At 36.4% G+C, this 13,059-nt stretch overlaps 1 protein-coding gene across 1 annotated transcript; it reads left to right on the forward strand.

Moving 5' to 3' along the window:
* Window positions 1-4,211: 4,211 nt before the first annotated feature.
* Window positions 4,212-9,464, forward strand: LOC107825127 (eukaryotic peptide chain release factor subunit 1-3). Its single transcript, XM_016651961.2, has 2 exons — window positions 4,212-4,350; window positions 7,913-9,464. Exon 2 carries the CDS (start codon window positions 7,937-7,939, stop codon window positions 9,248-9,250), a length of 1,314 nt encoding a protein of 437 aa, XP_016507447.1. The 5' UTR covers window positions 4,212-4,350; window positions 7,913-7,936; the 3' UTR covers window positions 9,251-9,464.
* The last annotated feature ends 3,595 nt before the right edge of the window (window positions 9,465-13,059 follow it).

Below are 13,059 nucleotides of genomic sequence, written 5' to 3' on the forward strand. Positions count from 1 at the left end.
ACTACAGACGTATTCCGGGAGATTCCCCTGCACTGCATATTTATATTGGGACTACGGGCGTATTTCGGGAGATCCCCCAACACTGCATATTTAAATTGGGACTACAGACGTATTCCGGGAGATCCCCTGTCTTGTATATTTACTTTGGGACTATGGACGTATTGCGGGAGATCCCCCAGCACTGCATATTTATTTTGGGATTATGGGACGGTATTCCGGTAGATTCCCCACTGTGGTTATATCTGTGTTCGGGGCTGCAAATCTTCAATGCTCAGGTGTCACAGGGTGACTTATACTCGAAGGATATGATTTGAAAAGTTTATATTTGAAAAGTATTTATTTCGAAGGAACTATATTTGAAGATATTTATTTGAAAGGGTTATACTTGAAAAGTATTTATCTTAAAAGAACTATGTTTGAAGGCTAATTATTTGAAAAGATTATATTTAAAAGGTATTTATCTCGAAGGAACTATATTTGAAGATATTTATTTGAAAGAGTTATATTTGAAAAGTATTTATCTTGAAAGAACTATGTTTGAAGGCTAATTATTTGAAAAGTTTATATTTGAAAAGTATTTATCTCGAAGGAACTATATTTGAAGATATTTATTTGAAAGTGTTATACTTGAAAAGTATTTATCTTGAAAGAACTATGTTTGAAGGCTAATTATTTGAAAAATTTATATTTGAAAGGTTTTATCTTGAAAGAACTATGTTTGAAGGAAGTATATTCCAAAAATAATTTCTTATTGGAAAGGATTATATTCTAAAGACCTCAATTTAAAAAAAAAATACTTACGGGTGAAAGTTTACACTTGAAGAATTTTGACTAATTTATTGGGGTTGTTGGCTGAGACCTGATGTGAAAACTATTGCTGCTGTTGAGTTACTACTTGCCTTTACTGTATTGTGATTTCTGGATTTGGGTTGTGTTTTAGTTCATTCTTCTGTGTCTTATTCTGGTATTCCGCTGTTACTTGCTATTTTTCCTTCCTTATTGCAGTTGCTATGTCGTTAGCCATATCTCGGGGTCCTTAGATAGATGTCATGTTCTGTCATCCCTATACTTATACTTGTTCAGTTTATTAGACCAGTGAGTGTCTTGACTAGTCCTCGTCACTACTTCACCGAGGTTAGTCTTGATACTTACTAGGCACCGATGTAGTGTGCTCATGCTACTCTTTTGCACATTTATTTTGTGCAGATCCAGGTACTTGTTCGTTAACTATCTGTGCGGACTGTTACTGTGGAGACTCAAGGTAAACCTGCTGCTGCGTTCGCAGGCTTCAGAGTCACCTTCAACTTTTTGTTTTGCACTGTTTATTCTTATTTCTAGACAGTTGTATTTAGAAGTTTTCTAGCAAACACTCTGAAGAGCTTATGACTTGTACTACCGGTTTTGAGAGTTTTAAGAGATTCTATTTAAACAATGTTGTTTTAATTATTGTTAGGCTTACCTAGTCCCTAAGACTAGGTGCCATCACGATACCCAGACGGAGGAAAAATTGGGTCGTGACAACAACCGACCCCATGTACTGGTAAGTGCATAGCCTAACCTCGACAAAGTAGTGACGAGGCTAAGGCAGGTCACTTACATTAACCTATACGCAATAATAATAATAACAACAATAATAGAAATAAATCAGGTAACTCATTTTAACAGTTGAAGTCAACTCGGCAGTCATAACCAATTATTATTTCAATCAACTTCTGTTGCGGAGTGCAACCCGCCCCAACAATATAATTCCTCAATAAATTTCCGTTGCGGTGTATAACCCGCTCCAACAATATAAATTTTAAATAAATCTGTTGCGGTGTATAACCCGATCCCCCAATATTATTTTAAATAACTCTATTGCGGCGTGCAACCCGATCCCCCAATATATTTATATAACTCTTAAATGTAGTAAAAATACTCCAATAAATACCACGTTCAATGTGAAACTGTTAAGCATCAAGGCATACAATAATTATAATTCATTTATGAAACAAACAATGATAAGTAGCAATTAATTGTGGAAATCAGAGAGAAAATAGGCAGTATAATATTTAATATGCTAAATGTCAAGTAACAATTAAGACACATAAATCAAATAAGCATGTGACAATTATTACAGGAATTCAAGAATTAATATTTGACAAGGAATAGGAGAGAAACAATTATTATAACAATTAATTCGTGTCTTAAAATAATTTTAAGATGTTTAAATAATTAAGCAAATAATTAAATTGACAAAGTATAGGCACTCGTCACCTTGCCTATACATCGTTACACATGAAATTCACATAGCAAATAATTCAAGAGTTCTATTCCCTTAAGTCAAGGTTAACCACGACACTTACCTCGCTTCGCAACCAAATTCAAGTTTTCAATACACCCTTGCCTCGCGAATTAGTATCCAAAATCCTCAAATCTAGTCATAAACAATTCAATATATTCAATACAAATCGTAGGAATTAATTTCATATGAATTTATTAATTTTTCCGGATTAAAATCCGAAATTTATTTAAAAAATCAATAGTGGGACCCACGTCTCGAATCCAGGAAAAACTTACGAAATCCGAATACCCGTTTCGATACGAGTTCAGCCATACAAAAATTATCGAATTTCGACATTGGATTGGCTTTCAAATCTTCATTTTACATTTTTGGAAGTTTTTATAAAAATATGATTTTTCTTCCATAAATTCACGGATTTATGATGTAAATAAGTATGGAATCATGAAATATAATCAATATAGGATAAGGAACACTTACCCCAATATTTTCCCGTAAAAATTTCCCGAAACTCGTCTTACCCGAGCTCAAAATCGAAAATGGTAGAAAATGGGTCAAAATCCCATTTACAGAACTTAAATTCTGTTTGTCCAAGTTTTTACCTTATGCGATGGCGGAAATTCCTTCACGATCGTGTAGCACATCTTTTCCCACTTCCATTTTACTATTCGCGGTCGCGGATAATTCTTTGCGATCGCGAATCATATTTTGGCTGCCCAGATTTTTAACTCTACGCGATCGCGTAAATGGTCATGCGATCGCGGAGAATATTTTCTCAGCCTTACACGATCGCGTACTGACTTGTGCGATCGCGTAGCACAAATGGCGTGCTCAGCTTCTGCCTTCATTCCTTCTACGCGGGTGCGATCAACTCTACGCGTTCGCGGTGCACTGGGAGCGAACCTTCCGCGGTCGCGTGCCTATCTTCGCGAACGCGAAGGGTAAAAATCACGGCTCACAATTTCCTCTTCCCGATCGCGGGAATGGTTTCGCGATCGCGAAGCACCATGCACCAGATGACAGTTGAAGCTCAAACCCCAGATTTTTCCAAAGTTCAAAAGGTCCGTAGGCTATCCGAAACTCACCCGAGCACTTGGAGCTCTAAACCGTACATGCACACAAGTCCAAAAATATCATACGAACTTGCTCGCACGATCAAAACACCAAAATAATGCCTAGAACTACGAATCAAACACCAAATCAAATGAAATTTTTAAGAAACTTTAGAATTTCTATTTTAACAACCGGACACCCGAATCATGTCAAACCAGCTCCGTTTCTCACCAAATTTGGCATACAAGTCATAAATATAGTAATGGAGCTATACCAGATTCCAAAACTAAAATATGGATCCAGTATCAACAAAGTCAAACATTAGTCAAATCTCTTAAGTCATAAATTTTTAAACTTACAAATTTCGGCAACATTGGATAACTCAAGGTAGGGACCTCCGAATTAAATTTCGGGCATTCGCCCAAGTCCCAAATTATGATACGGACCAAACGAAACTGTCAAAATACTTATCCGAGTCTGTTTGCTCAAAATGTTGACCAAAGTCAACTCAATTGAGTTTTAAGGCTCTATTTCTTATTTTGATCAATTTTTCATATAAAAACTTTCCAGAAAATTATACGGACTGCGCACGCAAGTCAAGGAATAATAAATAGTATTGTTTGAGGTCTCAAATCACAGAAATAATTATTAAATTTAAAGATGACCTTTTTGGGTCAATCACAAATGTGTGTATCCTTTATTCTCTAAGTGTATATAGATTTTAGAGTTTTGCCGTTAATATGATATCTTCTAATTAAATCATAATTTTGCAATTAAGCTAAAGTAAGAATCATTAAGGATTTGTTATAGCTCTATTGTTAATAATTATTTTTTTGTATTACATCCAATACCAAACTTGACTTATGGAAAAATATCTTGCTTTAGATCCTTTCTGAAAGTATCAACTTTAGTCATATTTCTATATTATTTCTTCCATAGAAAAAACAATTGATATAGGGATTTTAACATTTTCACAACCAGCTTGCTCAAGCTACACCGAACGCTACTTCGAACAGGTACTGTACCTTTCTTATCTCTCAAATAATTAACCTCCTCTTTTCATCGTTTAGCTCGTAGTTCTGATATGGATTTTGTTTGATTGAAGTTATTAATGGTTAAAAATCCCTCAGAATTGGAATTATTGATTACGCCTTATGGATTAGCTTTTGTTATTTTGATATGGGTTTTCTTGGATTAAGGGTATTATTGGTTGAAATCAATCTAATGGGTAAACCATAGCTGGGATTTGCTTGATTTCTTGATTTTGTTTGATATGGGTATCTGCAGAGGCGGATCGATTATTTGAACTTTATGGGTTCGGAATTGCCACAGAGCCCATTGACTATTTGAGTTACTGTGTTCGAAATTTAATATGTATAAATATTTACTAAAGTAGATTTTATTAACACGTATATAGGTATTGAACTTAAGCTACACGTATACAGGTATTGAACTTAAGCTACTAGGTTCAGCTGAACCTATAGCTTATACTGTACATCCTCCCTTGGTTATATGCATAGATTATTAGGTTCTTGCATCAGTATTGTTAGCACTATTACAAAATATTAGAAATTATGAAATAAGAACCGGCTGCTCGCCGCAGCAGAGTGCTTTGCCCATCCTGCTATCCGCTGCTGAAGCGCTCAAGGGATTCATGCTTGAATGTCGACTATGTTTTTCGTTTTTCTTGCTAATAAAGAAGTCAATGGGTAAATAATGAAAAAGGTTTAAGATTTATTATGAAACCTGATAGGCTAATTGCTTTTTGCTAGAAGGTATCAGCTAATAGATCTATGCATTCTTCAGAGGCAAATTCAGGATTTGAACTTTATGGATGTTTGAGTCTGGGATCATACCACAACTCATTTGATTTACTGTGTTCGAGATCAATTATTTGTACTTATGTAGTGAATCTTTTAACACATAAACATGGCCAGAGCCAGAGCTACTGGGTTCAAATGAACCCATAAGTTGAACTCTACATCCGCCTCTGGCATCCTTAGGGCTAGTTGTAGTAAAGTGTGATCAGTCCCATGCTCACATAAGTGTCATGTTATATATTGTGCAACTATTTTACTGCTCCTGAGATATTAGAGTTGTTTTAGTGGTGTCTGATAAGAGAAGTGCTCTGTAGTGTGTAGTTTCGAGATTTTAAACCAGAGTCACTTTTAGCTGAGGTATGTGGGTTTGATCTTCTTCATAGCCAGCCTAGGTTAGTTTTATTGGCAGTTAGTTACGGTTAGTGTATTGTTTTTGGTTAGAGACAATTTATTTAGTATTGGAAGGAAATGGGCTTGAATAGAGCAGAACATGGAAGATGATTTATATAGTTGAGCTAGATGAGTTTAGGATTGAGGCATGGTTGGTTGATTTAGTTACTACTAGGAAACCCTCTTTACAAAAAGAAGACTTGTAATGTTCTCAATCGTGCAAGTTCAAGATTTCGCGTTTCCAATGATCATGGTCTGAACAATGTAGCTTTTAATTTTCTTAGGTTATTAAAGAAAAGAGAGTTCAACGTATCGTGTTCCATGATGAAACTAAATATGTTATTGAACTTTCTGCTATTGAGGCTGAAGATCTTTCTTGATGAAGTTTGACACATTTTTTTATTGTGTGCGGAGCATTTATTAGTGATGGTGTTTGTTGTGTCAGAGAATGTTTTATGAACTCGAGTATGATTATCAAGAGCAGATGTTTGCTGGTTTGTGATGGATCTATGTTTTTGCTATGTACATGTCCAGCACATTCTTTGCCATAATTCATGAATAAAATTATCTTTATTCATCAAAAAAGAGCAGACGTTTGTGATGGGAGTATGTCCAGCTTCTAGCAAGTCTTTTTCGAAATTTTGAAGAGTACACAGAATGTACCTATGGCTCACCCTTTTGACAAGGGTGTGTCAAGGCAAGCAAAGAGGGGAGGAAGTTCTTCTTCTTCTTCTTCTTTTTTTTTTTTTTGAAACGGTAACATCTGTAATTCTGTATGTATTAATAAAACCAGTATATAGGTTGTACTGAAACCATAGTTACAAGTGAGCAAAAGAGAAGAAAACTGATCTGCAATCCTAGCAAGACCCTAGAATATCTAGGATTGATACAATATCTTATGTGTAAATCTATTTACACCAAAAACAAAAAAGTAGAACACCGTTAAGCTTGATCTTTTGCACTGAGTTGCTTTTGTCCTCAAAACATCTGGAATTTCTCTCTTTCCAGATTGTCCACCAAATCCATGCTGGGATAATCCTCCATTTATCTCTGTTTATTGCTCCAGCTCCAGCTTCATCCCAAACTGAAAAGAACTTCATTAATCCTACAAGGCATTGTCCAGGAAATACCTCTGAGACTAATAAAGATTTTCCATAGTTGGTCTGTTATCATGCAGTGTAAAAATAGATAGCTAACTGTCTCAGCAGTTTCCCCACATAGAAAGCATCTTGAGCACAGTGGACGTTATGATATTATCCTGGGTTAAAACAGCCTCCTTTGCTAGTTGCCAGGTGAAACAAGCTACCTTATAGGGAATCTTGATTTTCTATATATGCTTCGATAGCCAATTAGTTATCTGTAAATCAGTGTGATTCAAAATCTTGTATGCTACATTCACCTTGTAAAGTCCTCTGTTGCGACTCTGCCACCATAGTGAGTCCACATTTCAGAAGATGTCAACTTGTTTGGAAATTTATCATGAAGACAATGATAGAGGGTGGTCACATGGTGACGTGGACTTGGTTGCTCTTTTTTAATATATATTCTCTTGTTATTTCTTTTTCTATACTTCAGGGGATGCGATTATCATTTGATGTTTGGTAGTTAATGGAGTGGGTTGGTTGTTCTCTCTTTTATAAGTAAAGTTGTTTTGGAACCGAGTAAAATGGTGGATATGGGTACCACGAAAAACAAAATGTGCCCATTTGTGTTTGATGAAACACGTTGAAGACGTAAAATAAGTAGATAATAAATAAATAAATAAAAGTGTCTCATTTCTAACAACTTACGCTTTTAGATGAGGTTATACACATAGTTCAACAGCTCAACATAGTAGCAATGCAAGCAGAGACTCTGAGTTCAACTCTTATTGCCAAATTCATCAACAAAAATATATCTTAGCACTTAGTCCAAGAAAAAGAACTGCATCCTAGTTTAAGGGGGCATGTCAATGACATAAATTAAATAAATGAAAGGATCCCCTTTCTGTCAACCTAGCGTTTAAATAAGGTGGTACACAGAGTTCAACAAAGCATAATTCTCTTTGGAAACTACAAGATTCCTAAGTATTCTTCCTTAAAAGTGCACATACATGTTGAGTACGTAAACCAATAAGAAATGGGAATTGTTTTTTCAATTTGGACCTGATAGATAGTTGATATAAGGATGCTAAAACTCTCACTTTTAAGTACTTCTGATCCTTTTAAGTGTGAGGTGAACTATGTGCTCATTGATTAAATCCTGAGCATCCTTCTCCAAAATAATTACTTTGGAATGGACCTGCAGTTTATTTTCTTTTCTCAAGTTTCTTTGTTCTCTTATGTACTTGATCTATGTGGACTCTGATTTGTCTTCTGTATGCCTCTAGGTCAGAGTCTGGTATTAATTGGCAATGGCAGATGGCCAAGAAAATGATAAGAATATTGAAATATGGAAAATGAAAAAGTTAATCAAAGCCCTACAATCTGCCAGAGGAAATGGCACGAGCATGATCTCTCTTATCATACCCCCTGGTGATCAGATATCTCGTATTACCAAGATGCTGGCAGAAGAATACGGTACTGCCTCAAATATTAAGAGCAGAGTAAACCGTCAGTCTGTGCTCGGTGCAATAACGTCTGCTCAACAGAGGCTTAAACTGTATAACAAAGTTCCTCCTAATGGATTGCTGCTTTATACTGGAACTATAGTGACAGATGATGGGAAGGAAAAGAAGGTCACCTTTGATCTTACGCCTTTTAAACCCATAAATGCGTCTCTCTACTTATGTGACAACAAGTTTCATACCGAACCTCTGGGTGAATTATTGGAATCTGATGAGAAGTTTGGTTTCATTGTTATGGATGGTAATGGCACCCTTTTTGGGACCTTAAGCGGCAATACACGAGAAGTTCTTCATAAGTTCACTGTCGACCTTCCAAAGAAGCACGGAAGAGGAGGTCAATCAGCTCTTCGATTTGCTCGTCTTCGAATGGAGAAACGCCATAATTATGTGAGGAAGACAGCAGAGCTTGCTACTCAATTCTTCATTAATCCAGCCACTAGCCAGCCAAATGTATCTGGACTAATACTTGCTGGGTCGGCTGATTTCAAGACCGAGCTAAGCCAATCTGATATGTTTGATCCGCGCCTACAAGCAAAGATACTTAACGTGGTCGATGTGTCCTATGGTGGGGAAAATGGCTTCAATCAGGCAATCGAGCTGTCCGCTGAGATTCTGGCTAATGTGAAGTTTATACAAGAAAAGCGCTTGATAGGAAAATTCTTTGAGGAAATCAGTCAAGATACTGGAAAGTATGTGTTCGGTGTGGATGACACAATAAAAGGTTTGGAGATGGGAGCTGTTGAAACTCTTATTGTGTGGGAAAATCTTGATATAAACCGATACGTACTGAAAAATAGTGTGACTAATGAGATTGTCGTTAAGCACCTAAACAAGGACGGAGAGGCCGATCAAAGCAACTTCAAGGATCCTGCCACATCAGCTGAATTGGAGGTTCAGGACAAAATGCCGCTGCTCGAGTGGTTTGCAAATGAATACAAAACTTTTGGTTGTTCGCTTGAGTTTGTCACTAACAGGTCTCAAGAGGGGTCACAGTTTTGCAGAGGATTTGGTGGCATTGGGGGGATCCTTCGTTACCAGCTTGACATGCGTTCCTTCGATGAGCCATCTGATGAAGGAGAATACTTTGAGGATTCCGATTAAGCCAATTATTTATGTCTACTGAGTCCAGATAATGAATGAGAGATGTACAATTGGTGGGAGTTTTTCGGCCAGCATTGCAATGAGGTTCCAGCTGTCATTCTTAATATAAATCATTAGTATTTTCTGTTGTAAACGTTGCTTGTTTTTTCCTTTAAATGTGGAATAGATTTCCTTCGAACAAATGTCAATTGAAGAGGACTTGTTGATTGTTTTATCAGCCTGTCTGCCATATTAATTTTTTGAGTTTATAGCAGGGAGAATTTTTATTTATGGTGAATGGGATTCAATGTCTTGTTTGTTATAGATATTTGAGTTTCTACAGTCAGTAAGAACGGAGTTATCCACCTGAGGGGTGCATCTCTGACTGACCTTGATCTTCTCTGAGTTGTGATCGAATCACAAAGAAAATTTAGTTGCTATGTTGTAGAGTTTAGAATAATATTAAGACACGATGTAGATGTATGAAATCTTCTATTTGTAGGATGTTCAGATTTAAGCATGAGTAAGTAGAATATGCATTGAAGCTTTAGTGTACTTAAGCGTCTGCATTGATGATTTATAAGAGAGTGAAGTAGTTATCATCAAGGTTGAGAAGTTATCACATGACTGTTTAGGTGACATCCCCCCCCCCCCCCTTTTTTTTTTTTTTTAAAATTTAAAATGGTGGTGGCATGTGTTCGGGCCAGCTTGCATGTACCTAGACTATTGTGTTGGGAGCTTGCGATCGATCTTCCTATCAGTGCATGTACAGATGTACTATGTAACTCTGCCGACCAAGGGCTAATGGGAAAAATCACCTAACCTTTTTAGTCTCTAGTGGACATCCTGCACTTCTCATGTTTGGTTGTCAATTTCTTACTGCCCAAAATCTTGATAGAAGTTAGCTGTGGTTACAAAGGGAGAAATGAATGGTGTCCCCATTTGTCAATTTCTTACTGCCCAAATCTTGCTGTTAGAAGTTAGTTGTTGTTAGAAAGGGAGAAATTAATGGTGTCCCCATTAACTTTCAAGTACGTATTTGTCAAATTGAGGAGCTTGTCTCTGGACCAATTGATATAAGAAAGAAAACAATGTCACCATAGTTTTTCTCTTATTACAACAATGAAGTAGAACTTCTGAAGTAATTGAAGCACACTTGACAGTTATTGTGATTTAGTGGTACTCCCTCTATTTTTGTAGGTTCTAGAAATTCAAGAAACAGATGGAATAGAAGCAGAAAATGCAAGGATGAGAGGTTACATCTGTTTATAAGTAGTCCACTGTTGTCAACTCAAAACTTTGATTTTCAGTGTAATGCATGTTGGAGTAAAAAACCTATTATTGTTTACTGTTGATTGAAACCTAACATTATCAACTTCTAATTGTGAACACCTAATTTTTGACCATGCTTGGATTTTTCCCAACTCCCTCACATCACTTAACACACACCTTGCCACCAACACAATTATTCCCTCACAACTCACATTCCCACTCTTCATCTTTAACAACTCACATTCCACTCTTCCTCTTTAACAACTCACACAAGCACTTCCCTCACATGATCCCTCCACAAACACACATGGACACGCACAAAAAAAGGAGCTTCATCTCCACCCTAAAGACCAACAAAACCCTCTATATAATTGCTGCAACAATCAGCCATGAAGGAGAGGAAAACCAGCAAGAAAAAAAACAGCCCGAAACAGAAAAAGCTGTCCCAAAAAATGCAGCAAAATAGCTGCAAAACTTACCTCCATTAACGCCAAAAAACAGTTCCAAAGGCAACTGAAAAACAGCTCTTAAACCCAATGAAATCCAGCTGAAACAGTCCCCTTTTCCACCCAAATACAGTCCCAAAAATCAACACCCAAAACTCCATTGAAATCACCTTAAAACAGTCCACTTTTTCACGTGAAACAGCAGCATTTTTCAAGTCGAAGTTCCGTCGCTTGAGGTCGTCGCCGTCCAATGTTTTCCGCTCACTTTCCTTATCTTTGTTGGAAGGTTTATTGAGGTCCATTTTCTAACTCTGTATTTGGTTAATATATTATTTTCGTTGTTCTTCTTGTGTTGCAAATGAGAATAAAGCTTTTAAGCATGAGCATGTTAGTTAGTTTAATTTAATTTTCTTTATTTGTGTGCTTACGTCTCTATCATCATTGAGTTAGTATATTAAATTTTGTTTCTTAAACTTGAAATTTAGACTATCTAGAAAGTGTACAATGGGCCATGTGACTGTTGGTTGTAATTTATTGAAGTTTTGGATTTCTTAAAAATAAATTTCAAAGCAAATAATAGAATAGACACAATAGATTTTAAACGCGCGCACCATGTCATTAATTTTGAAGTTATCATTTCTTTCTTCTTCTTTTTTTGTCATTTTAGTCATTTAGGCCATGTATTTGGGTTGAATTTAGCTGACCCTGCTTTTGTTTTTACCCCTTAAAATCTAACATATAGGATAATTCTTCATGGAATAACTCACATATCGTTAGCAAGTTTTAGGTGCGTATTAATAAATCAATTATCGCAATTATATATACGTTCGCATGACATAATTTTGATTTTTAAAAATTAAAACCGAAGTACGCGTTCGCGCACCTTTGGGCAAAACAATCTTAATATAATAAAATGCTATTAATTGTGTACACGTACTCGTGACATGATTTTGGCACAATATACAAAACGGTTTCACACACGTGATTCGTTTTAAAGATAATTTCATATTTTAACAATTAAAAGCGGATGGATAAAACATGAAAATCAATAAATCACAATTTATCCAAAATTAATTCAAGCCAAGTTGTAGTCAATAAAGCGGCCGTGCTAGAACCACGAGACTCGGGGAATGCTTACACCTTCTCCCCGGTCAACAGAATTTCTTACTCAAATTTTATTTTCGCAGACCAATAATAATAGAGTCAAACCTTCCTTCGACTAGGGATTCAAATAAAAGGTGACTTGAAATATCCCAAAACTCAATTCCAAGTGGCGACTCTGTAAGTAAAATAATCCCTACTCAAGTTTGTCACTTTAATTGGAAAAACTCTTTAACCCAACCCATATGACACACATATCTTTTGGGGGTAGAAAAGGGGTGTGACAACTCTGGCGACTCTGCTGGGGAAACAAAGAATTCGAGCTTGTACATTGACTTTATTTGGTTTTATTAATTTTTGTATATATTGTGATTTATTTGGGCCTAATGTGCTACTTGTCCAGTTTTTACCGCTTTGATATTGTTGTATTGTATATATAAACTGTCTTCTCACGCACCTCCTCTGAGTCTTCTGAATATAACCCTGGGAATCGCGGATACGTGCCCCATTCTTCTTTGAGATAAAGCCGGTGGGCCTGGGCTCCTGGTGAAAGATTATTAGTCACCCATGTTTAAGAACGGGGAGGTTCCAGTAGTTAAGCCGGAGAAGTATTGCTCCCAGTAAGCTACCCCTTCCCTACTCGAGTTGTCCGCTCGTTTTATGGCCAGTTTAGACACACCTCATCTCCTAAGAGTCTTAAAACCTAGAAGAATAAGCCACATGCCTGGTTATCCCTAGTATGATCGTTTTGTTATATCATGTGTATTTGACTTAGCGAAACTCGGCACAGGGCCGGGTCCGTATAAGACAAGTATCCTTTTTGAGACCATCATGTTTAATTTTGTGCTACTTGCTACATCATTTGGAAGGCTTGCTTGCATTGTTGACCGACTTTAGAAATTAGTTGAGTGAAATTATTAAAAAAAAAATTATTCTCCTAGTTTGGTACAAATAATATTTTTTACTAAGATTTTGTAGTAGTCAGGCATGCGGTGTAAAGATTAATTTTCA

The sequence above is a fragment of the Nicotiana tabacum genome, chromosome 13 (genome assembly GCF_000715075.1).
Source record: "Nicotiana tabacum cultivar K326 chromosome 13, ASM71507v2, whole genome shotgun sequence".
Classification (NCBI taxonomy): Eukaryota; Viridiplantae; Streptophyta; class Magnoliopsida; order Solanales; family Solanaceae; genus Nicotiana; species Nicotiana tabacum.